Source organism: Geotrypetes seraphini, chromosome 10 (genome assembly GCF_902459505.1).
Source record: "Geotrypetes seraphini chromosome 10, aGeoSer1.1, whole genome shotgun sequence".
Lineage (NCBI taxonomy): Eukaryota > Metazoa > Chordata > Amphibia > Gymnophiona > Dermophiidae > Geotrypetes > Geotrypetes seraphini.
Genome location: NC_047093.1, coordinates 7,481,070 through 7,501,811, shown reverse-complemented (window position 1 = coordinate 7,501,811; position 20,742 = coordinate 7,481,070). Strand labels below are relative to the sequence as shown.

At 44.3% G+C, this 20,742-nt stretch overlaps 1 protein-coding gene across 3 annotated transcripts in view; it reads left to right on the top strand.

Annotated features, from left to right (window-relative positions):
• Positions 1–20,742, top strand: part of CEP131 (centrosomal protein 131) — a 126,579-nt gene that overhangs the window by 18,498 nt on the left and 87,339 nt on the right. For all 3 annotated transcript variants that reach the window (XM_033961698.1, XM_033961700.1, XM_033961699.1), the window contains exons 5-14: positions 11,519–11,646; positions 11,750–11,863; positions 12,014–12,181; positions 13,074–13,191; positions 13,347–13,466; positions 14,221–14,386; positions 14,564–14,661; positions 14,882–15,061; positions 18,064–18,255; positions 20,277–20,414. In XM_033961698.1, coding sequence (XP_033817589.1) covers positions 11,519–11,646; positions 11,750–11,863; positions 12,014–12,181; positions 13,074–13,191; positions 13,347–13,466; positions 14,221–14,386; positions 14,564–14,661; positions 14,882–15,061; positions 18,064–18,255; positions 20,277–20,414 — 1,422 coding nt within the window. The remainder of the gene's footprint in view (positions 1–11,518; positions 11,647–11,749; positions 11,864–12,013; positions 12,182–13,073; positions 13,192–13,346; positions 13,467–14,220; positions 14,387–14,563; positions 14,662–14,881; positions 15,062–18,063; positions 18,256–20,276; positions 20,415–20,742) is intronic.

The following is a 20,742-nucleotide window of genomic DNA, read 5'->3' as shown; positions in this document are numbered from 1 at the left end:
TGGTTAGTGACAGTCTACAAAAAGGTATCATTCCTACGGTTTGGAAACACTCAATTATTCATCCGATCATTAAAAACCATAAAATTAGTCCTGAAGATATGTCGAACTACAGACCTATAGCCAATATTCCATTTCTATCTAAACTAACTGAGAAGGTGGTGTTTAACCAGATTTCAGATTTCATCGAAAAAACTAATATTCTTCACCCCAATCAGACTGGCTTTAGGCAATATCATTCTACAGAACATTCACTAATAGGCATGACTACCATTATTCACTACTTTCTAGACCATCATCAATCAGTTCTCTTAGTCTCTTTGGATCTTTCGTCGGCTTTCGATACAATTGATCATGAGCTATTACTAACTAGGCTCCAGTCAATTGGTATCACAGACCAAGTTCTATCTTGGTTTCACTCTTATTTTTCTGATCGTTCTTCATCTGTTTTTTTCAATAATTCAACTTCCAAAACTTTCCCCTCTACAAACGGTGTCCCACAAGGTTCTATACTTTCTCCACTGCTATTCAATATATTTCTTGCACCTCTGTTGACTTTATGTCAATCTATCGGCTTTAATGTTTTCGCTTACGCCGACGATATCCAACTTCTGCACCCCATTGATACCAATAATCCTTCTGACATATCAGTAATCAACACAAAATTAGAACAAATACATAACTGGTTAAACAATAATAAACTTGCATTGAATATCACGAAATCCAATGTACTACTTTTTCCCTGGAAGGATAACCCCAAACTAAGCCTCCCAATTTCTATTAAGGGTCATCCTTTACTAGAGGTCAACAATATTAAAATACTTGGAGTTATTTTCGATCACTCTCTTTCCTTCCACGACCATATTAGCAATGTTATAAAGTCTTCATTCTTCAGGCTTCGACAAATCCGTTCTGTATCTCAGTTCCTTAATGCCAATTCTCTAAACATCCTCATTCATTCACTTGTCATTTCAAAGATAGATTACTGTAATGCCCTGTTCAAAGGTATAGCACAAAAGGAAATAAAACGCTTACAGATAATACAAAATACATCCATTAAACTCATCTTTAAAGCAAAAAAATTTGATCACGTAACGCCGCTCCTTAAGGAAGCCCATTGGCTTCCGGTGGGTCATCGAATAATATATAAACTCAGTTTGATCACCTTTAAATCACTCCTTTATAAAACTCCAGCTTTCATTTACAAACTGCTAATCCCTTATACAGCTAATAGAACTTTAAGATCTGCCGAACAACATCTTCTAACGATTCCATCGCTAAAAATAATTAATACACGTCGTCAGTTTATTTTTTCAGTCACTGCACCCCAGACTTGGAATTCTTTACCGAGCTTTCTAAGGGAAGAAACTAATTTAGTAAAATTTAAATGTAAACTAAAAACATTCCTGTTCAGTGACGCATTCATAAACTAACTAGCTCCTAAGTGACTTTTTAATAATCATGAGAATCTCATAAATTTAATCTTTCGAGTCTCATTTCCGATTTTTACTTTCCCATCAAATTTTATCTTTTTAAAATTATTATCATTATCCCTCCTATATGTGCCTTCCCTTTATGTATATTCTATTGTATTTAAAATGTAACTTCATCCCCTTATTTTCCTTTTGTCTCCAGTTTTGTCAAATTTGTTTTTTAACCTCGTTAGTAGTATCTTCTATGATTTTGTTTTACATTGTAATTTTATTATATTGTACATCGCTTCGAATTTAGAAGAAGCGATTCATCAAAAACATATTAAACTTGAAACTTGAAACTTAGAACCAAAAACAAAAGTAGAACGCCAGGATTTTTAATGAGACCTTGTGTCCTTTAGTCAAAGGATGCAGAATTTATTCTATTTTTATGTAGAATTCCCTTGGGAGTATCTTGCCTCCCTTTTTCTTTCTCTGCTTCTCTTCCCCCCCCCATGTTTTTCTCCTCTGCTGGCAGGGTTTAGAATTTCCTCTGACACTGCAGGCTTTAACAGACTGTTTCACTGTCCTCTCTCATGGTACCTGGTATGTTCAAGTTACCTACTGGACTGAAACGTTTCCCCATCTTTACCAACAGCAATGAGATGCTAACAGTCTCTGTTTCTGGCTGGCCACCTCTGTATGAGCAGATTCAGCAATGCCACATCCTAGTCCTGCTTCCTATGTGAGAACAATATTCCTGCCATACCCCTCTCTTCTGGGTTTAAGGCAATCACTTGATGTCAGCATAGCTGCCCAAACCCATGACTATCTCCTCCTTTTTTGCATTTGAAAAAATATCCTCCCTGACATATTTGCCATGCCACTGTGGCAACAAAAAGAAGAAAAAGGGGAGGGGGGAAGCTCCAGTCTGGTCTTATTAAAGGAAAAGATGGTTCTCAATGGCCACAAATTTGATCTTGGAGAATGAGATGTACAGTGTCAGCATCTATGAGATAAACTTGGTTCTTTTTATTGCATAGAGCTTTTTGGATCCCAGTTCGTTTACAAAAGTTGGATAGCTCTAAATCTAATAGATGCTGGCACTGTAATCTTGAAGTAGGGACATTGGATCATCTAATTTTTTATTGCCCCTGCATTAGGAATTTTTGGAATTCAATTTGGTCTCAAATAAATTGCTTATTGGAAAATCATGTGGAAATATCATATGATACTGTTCTGTTCGGTATGTCTATGAGGAAAAAAAGTCAATTATCAGCACATAACAATAAGCTTTTGATGATAATGACGGGTGTTGCTATGCAATTTACACTACTAGGGAGTTAATGAGTCGTATTCTGTGATGAATTACTATAAATACTTAATTTTATCCCAGGACAAGCAGGCAGCATATTCTTAACTCATGGGTGACGTCACCGACGGAGCCCCGGTACGGACCTTTTTAACTAGAAAGTTCTAGTTGGCCGCACCGCGCATGCGCGAGTGCCTTCCCGCCCGACGGAGGAGAGCGTGGTCCCCAGTTTCTTCGTTTCCGCGGAGCGAAGAAGACGCATGTGTTTTCAACGGCCGTTGAAAAACTAATTTTTGCCTTCCCGCTCGCGTATTTTTCACTTTTTTTCCTTTTTCCTTATCGGATTCCCTTTATTTTTGTTTTCAAAAAAAAAAAAAACTCATCGAGTTTTCCTTATTTTTTCAGGCCGGCCCCGGTGGGGCCTGTTGCCACCATACAGGCCTCCGGGTTCGATTTTGCGGAGGCCGTGTTTCCATTCATGCCCCCTCAACCGGGTTTTAAGAAGTGCCAGCGGTGTGCACGCCCGATCTCCCTCACCGACCCACAAAATTGGTGCCTCCAGTGCTTGGGTCCAGAGCATCGGGCTGACACCTGCACCCGCTGTGCTACGCTTAAAAAGCGTACTTTGAAAAATCGGCAGATCCAGCAAAATATTTTGTTTGGTACCGGATCTGCCATGGAACCGGCTGCGATGTCGACGGCACCACAAAAGTCGGCACCGGACCCTTCCTCGGGGTCGTTGGGCCCAGGTAAGCCGGCTAAGAAGCCTCCCACTTCCCTTGAGCGCCCTCCTGCCACGGTTGCGACACTGGCCCTCCCGGCACCGCACCGGCCCCGCAAACGCTCCGCTCCGATATCGGTGAGTGCCTCATCATTGGCCTCCTCATCGCCGGAGCGTAGAGCGGCACCTATGGTACCGAAGAAGAAAAAAGCGGTACCGGTGCCTCCCCTGGACGACCGCATCGCGGCCATACTCCAAACACAGTTACAAGAGCAGCTGCAACAACAGCTCCAACAACTGTTGCTGGCGTTGCTGGCACCACACCTTCCGGTACGGGACCGGTCCGAGCCTCACACTGTCCCATCGGTGTCGACCCCCTCGGTACCGATTAATACTTCCATGCCGGTGCTCTTGGCAGAAACACCTACAGTACATACCCGTGATGCTGCCGACCCTGTCCGGTCCCAGGAACGACATCGGTCTTCCTCACCCGGTACCGCCTCGGTGCGCTCAGGCAAATCTCTTTCAAAGACCCGCCATGCCGAGCCCTCCACACCGGTGTCCAAACGTACGCACCCCGACGTTAGGGACCCAGATTTGTGGGAAGACTCCCCTCACGGTACCGAGGAGGACGCTTCGTCAACCGACGAAGAACCCTCCATGACCGACACCGTCTCCAAACCAGAGCAATCCTCTTTCTCCAAATTCCATAGGGAGATGTCAGCAGCTCTTTCCATTCCCTTAGAGTCCGACTCTAAAAAGTCTCAGGCTTTCCTCGATGCCCTAGACTTTGAGCAACCTCCCAAAGAATTTCTGAAGTTGCCCGTCTACGACATCTTACGGGAAACTTTCTATAAAAACTGGGAAGCTCCCCTCACGGTTCCTGGAGCCCCTCGTAAATTGGATAGCTTGTACCGGGTTATTCCAATCCCAGGGTTTGATAAACCTCAATTGCCCCACGAGTCCCTCCTGGTGGAATCTACTTTGAAAAAATCTCAGGGTTCCAGTGTATATGCCTCCACCCCTCCTGGCAGAGAGGGAAAAACCATGGATAAATTTGGTAAGCGCCTTTTCCAAAATGCCATGTTAGCCAATAGAGCCAACAACTACACCTTCCACTTCTCCTTCTACATGAAGCATCTGGTGCAACAGCTCTCCTCCTTACAGAAATACCTTCCTGAACGTAAGGTCCCTCTTTTCCAGCAACATATTTCCAGCAACATATTTCCAGCCTCCTCCAACTCAGGAAATTCATGGTTCGCTCCATCTACGACTCATTTGAGCTGACCTCTCGCGCATCTGCCATGGCGGTGGCCATGCGACGTTTGGCATGGCTGAGAGTCTCTGACCTGGACATTAACCACCAGGACCGCCTGGCTAACGCACCTTGTCTGGGTGATGAACTCTTCGGAGAGTCCCTGGACTCAACAACCCAGAAACTCTCAGCACATGAGACCAGGTGGGACACTCTGATTAAACCTAAAAAGAAGACTCCACCTGCTCGCACCTACAGACAGCAGTCTTCCTATCAGCGCAGGTTCTCGGCCAGACCTCTCAACCCGCCTCAACAGCAGCCTCGCCGACCTCGTCAACAGCATCAATCTCAGGCTCGCTCACAGTCTCACCAACCTGCCAAGCCTCTCCCTCCGTCAAAACCATCTCAGCCCTTTTGACTTTTTCCTCCAGGGCATAGCCAGTCTCCCATCATCATTGCCTCTTCCTCAGCCTCTCGGAGGTCGCCTCCAAATCTTCCTCAGCCGTTGGGAGGTCATCACATCAGACCAATGGGTCCTCAACATCATTCGCCACGGCTACTCTCTCAACTTCCAGACTCTTCCACCAGACAATCCTCCCGTAGAGTCTGCTTCTTACTCCTCCCAAACCCCCCTCCTCCTGAGGGAGGTCCAATCCCTCCTTCTTCTCAATGCCATCGAAGAGGTGCCTCCGGACCAAAGGGGTCAGGGATTCTACTCCCGCTACTTCCTGGTTCCCAAGGAGACCTTCGTCCCATCCTCGATCTCAGGGACCTCAACAAGTGTCTGGTCAAGGAGAAGTTCAGAATGCTCTCCCTTGCCACGCTTTACCCTCTTCTCTCTCAACACGACTGGCTATGTTCCCTGGACCTCAAAGAGGCCTACACTCACATCCCAATCAATCCGACTTCACGTCGCTACCTACGGTTTCAGATACAGCACCGTCACTATCAGTACAAAGTGCTACCTTTTGGCCTCGCTTCATCGCCCAGGGAGTTCACCAAGTGCCTTATTGTGGTGGTGGCCTTCCTCAGGTCTCACAACCTCCAGGTGTTCCCCTACTTGGACGATTGGTTGGTGAAAGCACCTACGTCTCCACTTGTGCTACAAGCCACTCATCACACCATCTCTTTCCTCCATCTCCTGGGGTTCGATATCAACTACCCCAAGTCGCATCTGCTTCCCACACAGCGACTTCAGTTCATTGGAGCAGTTCTCGACACCACACTAATGAGGGCGTTTCTCCCCTCCGACCGTCAACGGACCCTGCTCCATCTCTGTCGTCAGGTGCTCCTTCATCACTCCATTCCTGCCCGACAGATGATGGTCCTGCCTCGACGGTCCATGTGCTCCCTCTGGCGCGACTCCACCTCAGGACACCTCAATGGACTCTTGCCAACCAATGGTCACAGACCACGGATCTTCTTTCTCATCCCATCTCTGTGACATCGTCTCTTCAGCAATCTCTTCAATGGTGGTTGAACTCCTCAAATCTTTCCAGGGGTCTACTCTTTCATCTACCCCCTCACTCCATGATCATAACCACGGATGCCTCCCCCTATGCGTGGAGAGCTCACCTGGGAGATCTACGCACCCAGGGACTCTGGACCCCTCAGGAGCGTCAACATCACATCAATTTCCTGGAACTCAGAGCCATGTTCTATGCTCTCAAGGCCTTCCAGCACCTTCTCTGCCCTCAGGTTCTTCTCCTGTGCACAGACAATCAAGTCGCCATGTACTACATAAACAAGCAAGGCGGCACCGGATCTCGCCTCCTTTGTCAGGAGGCTCTCAGCATCTGGACCAGGGCCACGGCCCGTAATCTCTTCCTCAAGGCTGTCTATATCCAGGGCGAACAGAACTCCCTGGCCGACAATCTCAGCCGCATCCTTCAACCTCACGAGTGGACTCTGGACCCTTCAACACTCCACTCCATCTTTGCTCGCTGGGGCACTCCGCAGGTGGACCTCTTTGCAGCGCCTCACAACCATCAGCTGCCCCAGTTCTGTTCCAGACTCTTCTCTCCTCATCGTCTGACCCCAGATGCATTCCTGCTCGACTGGACGGATCGGTTCCTCTATGCCTTTCCTCCACTACCTCTGATGTTGCGGACGTTATCCAAACTCCGCAGGGACAGGGCCACCATGATTCTCATCGCTCCTCGGTGGCCTCGCCAACACTGGTTCTCCCTCCTGCTTCAGCTCAGCTCCAGGAAGCCCATTCCTCTTACTGTGTTTCCTACTCTACTTACGCAGCAACGTCAGTCTCTACTGCATCCCAATCTGTCTTCGCTCCACCTGACAGCTTGGTTTCTCTCGGGCTGACCTCTCCAGAGAATCTGTCTCAGCCTGTTCGTCGCATTTTGGATGCCTCCAGGAAACCGGCCACCCTCCAATGTTACCATCAGAAGTGGACCAGGTTCTCCTCTTGGTGTCTACTGCATCATCACGATCCCACCTCATTAGCGGTGGAAACTGTACTGGACTATTTGCTCTCTCTGTCCGACGCTGGCCTCAAGTCTACCTCAATCAGAGTCCACCTCAGTGCCATCACTGCGTTTCATGAGCCTATCCTCGGAAAACCTCTCACGGCTCATCCACTGGTTTCCCGGTTCATGAGAGGCCTCTTCAATGTCAAACCACCTCTGAAGCCTCCTCCTGTCGTCTGGGACCTGAATGTGGTTTTATCAGCCCTCATGAAACCCCCTTTTGAGCCTCTTGCCACAACTTCGCTCAAACTTCTAACATGGAAGGTGCTTTTCCTCATTGCCATCACCTCTGCCAGGAGGGTTAGTGAGATGCATGCACTGGTCGCCGATCCACCGTTCACTGTTTTTCACCATGACAAGATGGTTCTGCGTACCCATCCTAAATTCCTTCCCAAGGTGGTCTCGGCTTTTCACCTCAACCAGTCCATTGTGTTGCCTGTCTTTTTCCCTAAACCCCATTCTCATCCTGGGGAACAGGCGTTGCACACGCTGGATTGTAAGCGTGCCCTTGCATACTACCTTGACCGTACCAGGGCTCACTGATCGTCCCCTCAGCTCTTTCTGACCTTCGATCCTAACCGTCTAGGTCGTCCTGTCTCTAAACGGACGCTTTCCAACTGGCTTGCTGCCTGTATTGCGTTCTGTTATGCTCGGGCCGGTCTCTCACTGGAAGGTGCTGTCACGGCCCACAGGGTCAGAGCTATGGCTGCTTCTGTGGCTTTCCTCCGTTCCACGCCCATCGAGGAAATCTGCAAGGCTGCCACTTGGTCCTCAGTTCACACGTTCACTACTCACTACTGTCTGGATGCTTTCTCCAGACGGGATGGACACTTCGGCCGATCTGTGTTACAAAATTTATTTTCCTAATGGCCAACCATCCCTCCTCCCTCTCTGTTAGCTTGGAGGTCACCCATGCGTTAAGAATATGCTGCCTGCTTGTCCTGGGATAAAGCACAGTTACTTACCGTAACAGGTGTTATCCAGGGACAGCAGGCAGATATTCTTACGTCCCACCCTCCTCCCCGGGTTGGCTTCTTAGCTGGCTTATCTTAACTGGGGACCACGCTCTCCTCCGTCGGGCGGGAAGGCACTCGCGCATGCGCGGTGCGGCCAACTAGAACTTTCTAGTTAAAAAGGTCCGTACCGGGGCTCCGTCGGTGACGTCACCCATGCGTTAAGAATATCTGCCTGCTGTCCCTGGATAACACCTGTTACGGTAAGTAACTGTGCTATATCACAGCTCTAATTCACATTTTACAAAACATTACATTAAAAACAAAATTGTCCTTACATATTCTGATTCAGTGTTCATAACACGCTGGAAAAACTCTTAAGGCCAGTATAAGACTAGCCGTATCTTCCCTATACTCCTGCCTCAGTTCAGAAAATGGCAGGGGGATTTTTCGCTATAAGAATCCAGCAGAAAGAGTAAAGTCTGGTGCAAAAATGTGCAATTAGTGCAAAAAAGCAATAGTGCAAGTAGTGCAATAAAGTGCCAAAAATCACATTTGTTCAATGCCTGGCCCCCGACCTGAGTTTCGTGTTCTTCTTCAGGAGGGGTCTATGTTAAAAATGAAAACTAAAATTAAAAAGATTAATAAAACCATATCTAACTAAATATCTGAATCATACTAATACTGACATTTAATGGTAGTATCATATAACGTTAGATTAGAATAAACATACCTACTTAGGCGAACTAAACCGGGGACGGCACCGGAACAGGAACAGACTGAGAAAGATTCATTACCCGGATACGTATATATACTCTCACCTGTTACAAGGCCCCACTGACAAAATAGGACTGGAAATGACGTTAAACCAGAGGATACCACGCATTTATCATAAATTTGACCACTCTATCTCGGAATTTAAATCATTAGGTGATAAGGTATTCCAATTGTATATAAATCGTTGTTCTTTTTGCAGTAAAAGTCACCCTCATATTGCTTAATGTGAATTAACACTGTGTACTTAAGATCTTGTAAAGAATGATTTTCCATCAACCAATGGTCAACCAGGGGGGTGGATACTCTGCCTCTGCGGATATTGCTAAGATGTTCTATAATGCATGTTTTGATTTTTCTACTGGTTTGGCCAATATACAATAAACCACAGGGGCAGATCACCCAATACACGACCCCCTGGGACTCACAATCAGTACCAGTGTTAAGTTGAAATCTTTTCCTCTGCAATGTTGGAATCATGATAAAAGATTGATGCCACACATGACAGCAAGTACTGCAATGCCCACATGGTTGGTGAGCACACAAATTCTGACTGGAATAGTTAAGTCTCCTATATCTGAGTTTTTCACCCAGGTTCCGAGCTCTTGTAAAAGCAAATTTTGGTTTTTCAATCAATGAAGAATAGTATTGTACTATAGGCCAGTGTTTTAAAATAATCTTAATGGCACTACTATTATTGGTATAGGGAAGCACACAAACTGTATGACGTTCGTTGTCCTTGACCACTGGCTGCATTAGCCAGGATCGATGACAATTCTTGGCACGCTTCCACGCACGTTTGATAATTCTGACAGGATAACCCCGTTCAACAAATTTATAATACATAGCAATGGCTTGTCTGTCAAAATCCGCTTCCTCTGAGCATATGCGTCGTAAGCGCAAAAATTGTCCTACTGGAATACTATTCCTAAGGGAACGAGGGTGAAAACTCTGATATTGGAGAAGAGCATTACGATCTGAAGGTTTTCTGTGTAGACTGGTGGAGATAACTTTATCTTGGATAAACAGACTCACGTCCAGGAAGGACACATGGGTGTTGCTATGCCACATATTACTAACAACTGGAAAAATTATCGTAATCTCAATTATACGTTTTGGTGGAATTCCCTGTGTCATATTTACAAGATGGAAAGAGCAATTGCAATACAGAAAGGAAGTTATAAAATTTTTTTAAAGATATGGAGACCGATGGTTGATTTTTGTAGTGAATAGGCATCATTTTTCTTTGATAATATACATAGGGGGGGTGGGGGGATTGGAAGACAAGATGTAGCGAAATTGAAATTTTGAAGGAATATGATAGTTTTAATGATTATATAGAAAGATGGGAGGGGGGAGGGTTTTTAATTAATTTACATATTAAGAATATCATGTATGATGTTCAAGTGTTATATGATAGTATTTCATGTTCTTTTTGTGCACTTGATGTAAGTTTGAAAGAGAATAAAGAAATTAAAAAAAAAAAAAAAGGAAAAGATGGTTTGGTGGATCAGGAAAACGTGCTTCAGCCAATAGGCCACAGGGGACTACTGTCCTGGTATGTTAAGTTCTGCTGGGCTAATTTGTGGCACTGCATTATACTATAATATATTAGAAAATCCAGTGGCTTTATCTTATGATACTATTTTATTTGGTACTCTTATGAGAGCTAAAAGTCAACTATCTGCAAGTAATACCAAGCTTCTATTAGTAATGACAGAGGTTGCCATGCAGCTTATTTTGAGAAACTGGAAAAACTGGGATAGGTTAAGTTATTCATTTTGGTGGAAAACCCTATGTTTTACTTATAAAATGGAACGTTGTTTGACCATACAACAGGGACGATTTAAGAATTTTATGGATGTTTGGGAGCCATAGGCTAAATATTGTAAAGAGGAATAATTTTTCGTTTTGTGGACATGTAAACATACACATCCTGGGAGGGGGGGAATGGGAATGGAAATGGTATTGATATAGGAATTTATGAATAGTTTCATGAAGATTTATTTGTATTGGGTGGGAGGGAGGGGATAAAAATAATAGAGCATTAACGTTATACATTTATTGTGTTTGGTTTGTAATACCCATATTTGTGATTCATTTCTTGCACAATTGTAGCTTGAAAAATCAATAAAGATTTTTTAAAATGTTTGGGGGCCATTAATAGTAAATAGATTATTATAATAAATAATTTGTATTTAACCCCATTTATTATGTATATGTGGTGGGTGGGGGGTGAGAGTGGTTTTAAAAAAGTGTCAGATATTTATAAAGATATCTGTATGGGGTTGGGGGAGATAATTCTTTTTGTGTGAAATTTGTAATAATTTCAAGTGGAACTGTATATTATGAATTGAATTATTGTACACTTGTTTGAAAATTTATAATGAATAAAGAAATATATTAAAAAAAAAAAAAAATCGATAAAGATTTATTTTAAAAAAAAAAAACACCTTGTAGTTTCAAAAGGATACTTGGTTCTTAAGTATTCTCATTGAATTCAAATATTTTACTGTTGCTCTGTGAATCTCCATTTCTGCCCTCGTCTGATCACCCCTTCCCCAGACATGAACCCTCTGACATTGCCTTCTTGTTCATGCAACATTAGGATGATCAACCCAGGGCGTTCCCTGTCCCACCCAGGGCCCGCAGTACAAGTACCCTGGACGGTCCTGTGGGCATGAAGAGGAAAGAGGCTACAGTGCCACTCGCACCCAACTTTACTGCCAATAATAGGTGAGGTGCCAATAGGAAGCTTGTCCAATTGTTTGGAAGCTGACATGCACACCCACTTCCATTCACTTTGTTTTATCCTTTTTGTTTCTTTATTTTTTTCAAGGAGTAACAAGGGTGCCATGGGTAACTCTGTGACCACCATGTTGCATAATAATTATTCCATTAATGATAAGGTCCTGACACCCAAGAGCTCCAATCAGAAGGCCACATCTCTCAAGTAAGTTGGGCTTTACCTGAGTGTGGTCAGGGCTTGCATTATCCATTTAAAGAATTTTCTGAGGAGGGATAACTATAAATTAAAACACATTAGCACACTGAATGGTCCCCTTGTTTTCTCCATGGTTGAAATTGCCTCCTTTCCATTTAGCAACCTTATAAAGGCCACGACGCATGAAGATGAGAGCAGCAATGTCAAGAAATCTGAAAAGAATTTTTCCAGTAACAACATGTCCCAGAAGAATTCTGGAGAAAGCAGCACCAGTGGCAGCGGCGGTCTGCTCCGGAGGAAGGAGGTCTCCGAAGAGGAGGCAGAAAGGTGATGCTCTGATTTTTCCTTTTATACTACTTAAAACTGTTTAGGTTTACTCTTTGTCTCTTCCTCTATTCCAGAACCCCACCTTCTTCCTTTTTTTTTTTTTAATTCAATTTTCTATACCGTTCTCCCAGGGGAGCTCATAACAGTTTACATGAACTTATTCAGGTACTCAAGCATTTTTCCCTGTCTGCCATGGTGGTTTCACACTCTATCTAATGTACCTGGGGCAATGGCTTGCCCAGGGTCACAAGGAGCAGCGTGGGTTTGAACCCACAACCTCCGGGTGCTGAGGCTGTAGCTTTAACCACTGCGCCACACTCTCCTGTTCAGCCACTGGTTTTGCTCCAGGAATCAAATGTTCTTTTCAGTTCTGCAGAATTAAATTTTTAATATTTTATGTATTTTTTTTCTCTTTTGTTATCTGCTTTGGAACTGGCACAGGTACGTTAGAAACTGTCTCTGCTTTTGATGTCTTTATGGATCTTCGGTTTGGCACAGCCAGATCTTTCCCTCTTTGGGAGCAAGTGAGATTGTAGGGAAAGTGAACAGTAGTCGCTGGCCTCCTTTCTTTGCATTGTGCTACACCCTTCCTCATGTCATCTGTTAACTACAAAATAGAGAATGTCACAGGGACAAATTTTTCCCCATCCCTGCTAGTTCTTTTCCTGTCTTTGCCCCATTCCTTCAAGCTCCATCCTCATCTTGCAAGCTTCAAACACTTTAAAATCATAAATGTTCAAGGCTTGTGTGGTTAAGGCAGAGATTATAGGAATGGGGCAGGGACAGCAACAGAACTCGCGGGGATGTTGCATTCCTGTAGGGACAGGGACAGATTTGTTCCTGTGTCATTCTCTGCTACAAAAGCTCTCTGTTCATCTTCTCGTCTCTTCAGGTTCATTCAGCAGGTGAACCAAGCGGCTATCACAATCCAGCGCTGGTATCGACGCCAAACGCAGCGGCAGAGAGCTGGTGCTGTTGCTCTCCAACAGATGCTGTTCTCTAAGAAAGAGGTGAGACTTCTCTCACACAGGACCCCACTGCCACGATGGCAGGCGGTGTATCTCCAGTTAGGGGGAATATTGGCACAGCTGTGTGAGGACGGGGGCATTTTGCTGTGATTACAAAGCCTAGTTTTCCTAAGTTCAATTGTTTTCATCCTTTAAAGGAAAAACATCAACAGGCGTTGGAGGAGAGTCGTATGCTGGCATTGCATCAGGAAAAAGAGGAAACACGTAGGAAAATTCGAGAAGAGAAAGCACGGCAGGCAAGGAGGACAGCAGTACAGGTAAGCCACAAATATTTACTTAGGTTATAAGTGGTTTACATTCAAGTTCTCAAACATTTTGTCCTGGTGGGCTCATACTCTATCTGATGTACCTAGGGCAATGGAGGATTAAGTGACTTGTCCAAGGTCTCAAGGAGCAGCATGGGATTTGAACCCACAATGTAGAGATTAAACACAGCAAACACACACACGCAATCTATGAGTCGGGATGGAGGCGCTGCCAATGGCTAGCTCCGAGTCCCTTTTATTATGCTTCTATGCACATGACATCATAGTAACTCCCTCGTTTGCACATCTAATGATTGGTGGATACAAAGATACATGCTTTTACATCGTGATCACCTTCCCTTTGCCTCGTGCTTTACCTCGTGATCACCCTCCAACTCAGCACTTAGGCAAGGGCCTGATTTACACATGGACAGAACCTGAGTCTTTGCAGTCAGCTGATGTCCTTTCCAAATAAAGACGGCTTAAGATAAGGGTTAATATGTGACAGGTGTCTTGTGACAAGAGGGGAGGGGGGAATGTCTCAGCATTCTGTCTGCTTTAAAATGGCCGGCTACATGGCAAGAGGGGAGAGGGAATGGGAATAATTCATAATTCTTACACAGGGGCGGTGAAACCAGTGTGCCGATCTCGCCCTGTTTCAGAATGGCAGAATGGCGTCCCAACACCACAACCTCGGGGTGCTGCAGCTGTAGGTGGGGATGGGAATGAAGGACCTTTCTAGTAACAGCTTTTACCCTTCTTTTAGGAACTCCAGCAGAGAAGGGCCCAAAAAGCACTGGAAAGCAAACGGATTGCAGAGGAAGAGCTACAACAGTTGAAAGAGAGCGGCCGATTAGGTACAAAGAAGCCGAGAGCATCGGTGGGGAAAAATGCAGATTTGAGTGGCAGCTTCTCCAAAGCAAACAATGCAGGTGAGCACAAGTTTTCTCCCCCTCCCCTCCCGCCCCATGCCCTCTCCTGTGCCTGTGAGCTATGCACTTTGCTCCCATTGACCAAAACCCTGAGCGTACTCTCACCTGCTGTTCTACACATGGCATTTAAAGGGTCAAGAGCAGATCATTTATCTGCAGCATATTTTTTTTTTTTAGGTACCAGAGGGCAGGCAGCTGTACATCTGAAGGAGAGTTTCACTCCACTGGGCTCGGCATCCCAAGGACAGAGCAGACCTGCAGAGGATAAAGCCCAGGTCTTGACATTCTCAGTAGTATCACCTTTTTTTTCTTCCAGGAACCAACTATGAAAATAGCAAATGAGTTGTAGCTTTGTGGAAGGAGTGAGGGCAGCTGGTAGCACAGGAATATTTTGAGAGAGTTCTGCACACATGATGATGAAAATAGCTTTAAGATGTGGTGCTCTTCTGAACAGAACGGGTGTTCTCAGCCTCACTGCTTTCTCTGGATCCCTAGGACCTAAACATGAGTGAGCTGACAGCTGAGGACCAGGAGGCTGTGGTGAAGGTCAGAAGAGCTCCTTCAAAAACCACTCTTACTGACTTGTTGAACACCCTGAAACTGCTGGAGGAGGAACCGGAGGTTATCCTGGAGCCAAAAACCTTCAAGAGGGACAAATACGCCTGGATAGATGAGGTGAGGCGGAGGAGGGGCTTCTCATAAAAGAACATGTACTTACTTGTCTGTCTTGTGCACTTCTGGAATGGGCAGAACACAACAGTTTGCCTTTCAACTTTTTCGAATGCCCTCTCATTCTTGTAGTTTTCGAAAGTTTGAAGAATCTGTCCCTCTCTACTTTCTCTATGCCCTTCATGATCTTGTAAGTCTCTTATCATATCCCCTCTAATTCTCCTCTTTTCCAGGGAAAAGAGCCCCAGTTTCTAGTGTATGAAAGGTTTTCCATACCCTTTATCAAGCGTGTCGCTCTCCTCTGAACCCTCTCGAGTATCGCCATATCCTTCTTAAGATACAGCGACCAGTATTGGACGCAGTACTCCAGATGCGGATGCACCATCGCCCGATACAGCGGCAGGACAACTTCTTTTGTTCTGGTTGTAATACCCTTCTTGTTTTATACCTAGCATTCTATTCGCTCTCTTAGCGGCCGCTGCGCACTGTGCCGTCGGCAGTGGCCGCTAAGAGATGGAAGTCAATTGTGATGACATCACGCGCATGAGCGGAGGCCCATCTGGACGTGATCCCGCCGTTACAGGGATCCAGGAGGTGCTGGGAGAAGAGGAGAGACACCGGCCAGGAGGAGAGTCAGCTGCTCCGACTGACTTCCTTCAGGACGTGCCTCTCGCTGTGAGAGGCACGTCCTGTAGGCAGCTGATGTGGATGACTCTCCTCTTTGCCAGTGTGTTGGCTCACACCAGAAATCTCAGGAGGCACACTTTTTGCGATACACTGGTATAGAGGAAACCACTTAGCTTGATGTTAACAGGCCCACTCTACAGAAGATCTCCGCTTCACTGTATAAACTAGCTTTTTTAGGAGCATAACATCTATCCAGTTTGAAGAACCAGGAAAACTTTTTTACTTATAAGTAATACTGCAGAAAAAAAACCAAACGAACTCCAAAGTTGTAACCAAACCTTGGCACTAACCACACCATGGTCTAAAACTAACATTCTCATGTAGAAGTGGCGATAAAAAAGTACAAAATCACTCCTTACGTTCACACTAGTTGCAAGACCTCTGATCTTAAAGAACTCGAGTCAGCAAACGGTTATACCCTAGCAGATATGCATCTTGAACTGTTTGATGGTCTGTGATTGATTTGTCTTACAGAACCTATTTTTGGACCTGATTGGACTTTGTCTCCAGGATGTCCTTTGTCGCTCTCCTTTCCACTGAATTCTGTGTAATATAAAATCATCTATGGGGGACTAAATCCTTTCCAACATCTTTCCTTTCATAGAAACATGATGGCAGGTAAAGGCCAAATGGCCCATCTAGTCTGCTCATCCGCAGTAACCATTATCTCTTTCTCTCTACGAGAGATCCCTCATGCATATCCCAGGCCCTTTTGAATTCAGACAGTCTCTGTCTCCACCACCTCTTCCGGGAGCTCGTTCCATGCATCTACCACCCTTTCTGTAAAAAAGTATTTCCTTAGATTACTCCTGAGCCTATCACCTCTTAACTTCATCCTATGCCCTCTCATTCCAGAGCTTCCTTTCAAATGAAAGAGACTCGACTTATGCGCATTTACAATACATAGGTATTTAAACATATCTCCCCTCTCCCGCCTTTCCTCCAAATAATACAGATTGAGATCTTTAAGTCTTTTTTATGCTTTAGATAATAATATATAAGAATATCAAGTGATTTATAAGAATTCTCTGATTAAATATTGTACACTTGTTGTAAGATTTGAAAATGAATAAAGATTAAAAAAAAAAAAAAAAAAAGTCTGTCCCCATATGCCTTATGATGAAGACCACACACAGTTTTAGTAGCCTACCTCTGGACTTTTTGAAAGTGCAGCCTCCAGAATTGTACACAATATTCTAAAGGAGAGTCTTATACAGGGGCATCAATACCTCCTCTTTCCTACTGGCCATACCTTTTCCTATGCACCCTAGCATCCTTCTAGCTTCCGCTGTCACCTTTTCAACCTGTTTGGCCACCTTAAGATCATCACATACAATCACACCCAAGTCTCGCTCTTCTGTCGTGCACATAAGTTCTTCACCCCCTAAACTGATATAAAAAACCGCTGCAAAATTACTTTTTTGGAAAAAGTAAATTTGACCATGTGTCTCCATTGCTTTTAAACCTTCATTGGCTTCCGGTCTATCTCAGGATTCATTTTAAATGTGCCTGTATTACTTTTAAAATTTTATATGGTATCTTCATCCCTCTTGTCCCTTTATTATGGAATGCTTCTAGATTCTCCTATGCAAGAGGCACCCAACAATTCAAATTTTCCCTTCAGTGAAAGGAATCAAAGGGGCCAAGAATTTTAGTCAATCCTTGGTTTTCAAATTTTCTTAACTATGGAATGAACTTCCTCTTATTTTAAGGGGTCCTGGTCCTTTTTTTGTAAATCTTTAAAAACTATTTTATTTGCCAAACACTTTGGAAACTAGTCATATTAATATTTTGTGATTGTTACCTTTTTAAGTTATTTTTTTAGTTACTGTTAACCGAGTTGAGCTCCTTTCTGGCTGAAGACCTGGTATACAAAGCTAAGGTTTAGTTTAGTTTAGTTTTTGCAGCCCAAATACGGATGAGCCCTGGGAATGAATGATAGTACTTATGTCTTGTCTGGCTCAGATTAATGCATTGCAGTTTGGTGCTTTATCTGTAGTTTGAAGTGTTATTGTGTCTTTTTATATCAATCGTACTGAGCAGAGCCAGCACTCAGGTGAAGTGCTGTATATTTTCTGCTTGGCAGCTACTGCAAGAGAAGAGATGATCCTATCATAGTCAGTCGTAGCTCTTCAACTGGGGTTCCTGGGGAGAGTGATTCCAGGTCAGTGATTAGAAGTCGGCAGCTCTTGAGGACACACATGAGGTTGGGTATATGTTGCAAGGAGGGTAACCCTTCAGTGTAGGAAATGCATTCATTGTTTACAGGATTAGATGGAGTCCAGTCTCATTTTCTGCTTAATATTCTTTTCCGTAATTAGGAAGTTGACTCGAACTCTTTGACAACTGATAACCTGGAGAGGTTTGGGAAGATGACTCATGCCCCCGGAGTGTGTCAGGATGGTGCACTCTTGTCAGAAGCAAAGCTCCAAAGCATCATGAGCTTCCTAGATGAAATGGAGAAGTCTGAGCAGGAGCGGCCGAGATCTGCTGCTTCCATCACACGGCGAGAGGTAAGAGGGAGGTGTCCGTGTGTACATGCACTGTAGCCTCTGCCACACAGCAAGAGACGATGGGGTGTACATACACTACAGCTCACACCCTCTCAATATTGTAATCACGGCAGTTTTGACTGACTTTTCCTAGAACAGTTTATTCCAATGCTGTTTGTGCCGTTGCCACAAATTCTTCAGATGTTTAAGTGAGGCTGTCTGATCTTGGTAGGCCCATTATTTCAGAGAGTCGCTGTGTAGTGGAAAACACTGTAATCATGTCTGCTAGTTCACCTCTCACGGTTCTAATCCCTTTCTTGATATCCTATTTGACTGAGTAATGTCCCCTTAAAGTACCATATGTTTCGCTTTATAAGATGCATCTAACCATAAGAGGAAAACCAAGAAAAAAAAATTCTGAATCAAATGGTGTACCTTGTCCCACCACCCTGCCCTGTCCCCTCTCTGGTGTTCTAGTGGCAGGCCGGAACAGGTGGCAGACAGGCAGGCAGGGGCTCCCAAGTAACTTTTTTTAATTCTAGCAGTATCCCCCTGGTACCTTTTTAAAATCCAGCAGGGTCCCCCATACCTTTTTGTAATCCCAGCGGTCCAACGCTGTATCGGCAGGTGCTCCTTCCCTCGCTGGACGGCTGCCTGAGGTCTGATCTGTTGCGGCAGCGAGAGGCAGAGCGGCGCACAAGGCAGGCGTGAATGGCTGCCATCAGTTCTCGTGAGTCCCGCAAGAACTGATGGCAGCCATTCAGGCAGCGGCGCGGGACCAGGCAGGCATGCAAAAAACTCGCGCCAGCCTTGTGCGCCGTTCTGCCACAACAAATCAGGACTCAGGCAGCCGCCCAGTGAGGGAAGGGCAGGAGCGCCTGCTGATACAGCGCTGGACTGCCGGGATTACAAAAAGGTATGGGGGGAGGAGTATTCGCTCCATAAGAGGCACCCTTATTTTCACCCACTTTTTTGGGGGAAAAAAGTGTGTCTTATGGAGCGAAAAATACGGTAACTGAAAATGGCACCTTATGGAGAGAATGGCACCAGGAAAAAAAAGCAAATATATAGGAGTGGAGACTTTTTCCTGTTGTAAATGTGGCTCATTGGACACAATTAAAATTACGAACTTGCATTGAAAATCTTTTGGTTTGTTTTTTGGACAATCTTTTGTTCATTTCAAGATTTTAAGTTTAAAAGCATTTGTTCTACCTCACAATATAGAAATCTTAGAGAATTTGACTTGATGCAAAACATTACATCGTGGCAACCTCCTCTGTCTTCAGTGTAGCATCTCCATTAGATGTTTCAGGATTTCTTGTGAATTTTGAAAAATTCTTAGCAGGTTTGCCCCCACCTCATGTGCCTATTATTTTCCGCCATTTGCTAAGAAGTAGAATCGGATATCAGAGGCAAAAAATCCTCTGGATTTATTACATCCTGCCATAGATAGTGTGATTTTTATCTATGAATAGTTTTGTCCTTGAACCTAATAAAGTTTATATTTCATCATCAAGGCTTTGTTTCTTAGCTGTAAAATTTATATTTTCCCAGTGTAGCCAGATCACAAAGAAAACAAGTTAACAGTGCCTTGTAAATACAAAATCTGCAAACCACATGTGTACTATTGAATGCATATCCATGATTAAAATCAGCCATGTGACTTGTCTTAGAAGGGCTATTAGAGTTGCTCTTGGCGAGCAGTTCCTGGGAGTCCCTCTAGGCAGTACAGCTGTGGTTTCTGAACACAGCTTTGGGTGGGTCAATTGTATGTGTCTATTTCAGCTTCAGGGTGATAACACATCAGGGTTTGTCCACTGATTCTTAGGACAATACTAATTAATCTGTCTTTTGTTATTGAAAGTTACTTAAATGTGAAATGTTTTTTCCATGATATCCCAGTCTTCTCCTTTCAGGCCCCTTTGTTCACTCCTGGCTTCTGTGCAACATTGACTGACTGGTCAGTCTGCACTGAAAGCCTCCAGGCACTGGTGTGACTAACCTTGTGTTTTTCTTCTGAAGAAATGTCTAATTCTTTCCAGGGTCTCTTGTCAGAAGAAGAACTAGCACAGCTGGAACAGGCTTCAGCTGTTGCCACCGAGGTCACAAGCTCCATGCTGAGGCTGAGGCTGGAAGTGCAGGAGAAGCAACGAGCAATAAACCTGCTGCAGACGGCACTGGTAGGTGACCTGGCAAGTGCATGAGGGATAAAGGGTCTTTGCAAAGCATTTAACACAAAAAGAACTTTAGACGTTTGCAAATTGTTCAAAACACGGCGATCAAACTAATAGCAAAGGCAAGGAAATTTGATTGTGTGACTCCGTTGTTGATTAAAGCACATTGTCTCCTGTTCTCACAAAGAATTACATATAAAATACTCCTTCTAACCTTTAAAGCATGAGCTTCCAATCTCCATGAATTTATAGATAGACTTTTTATTCCATATGCGTCAACAAGATTGCTTAGATCTAACATTCAACATCTGTTATCCATTCTTTCTTTAAGACG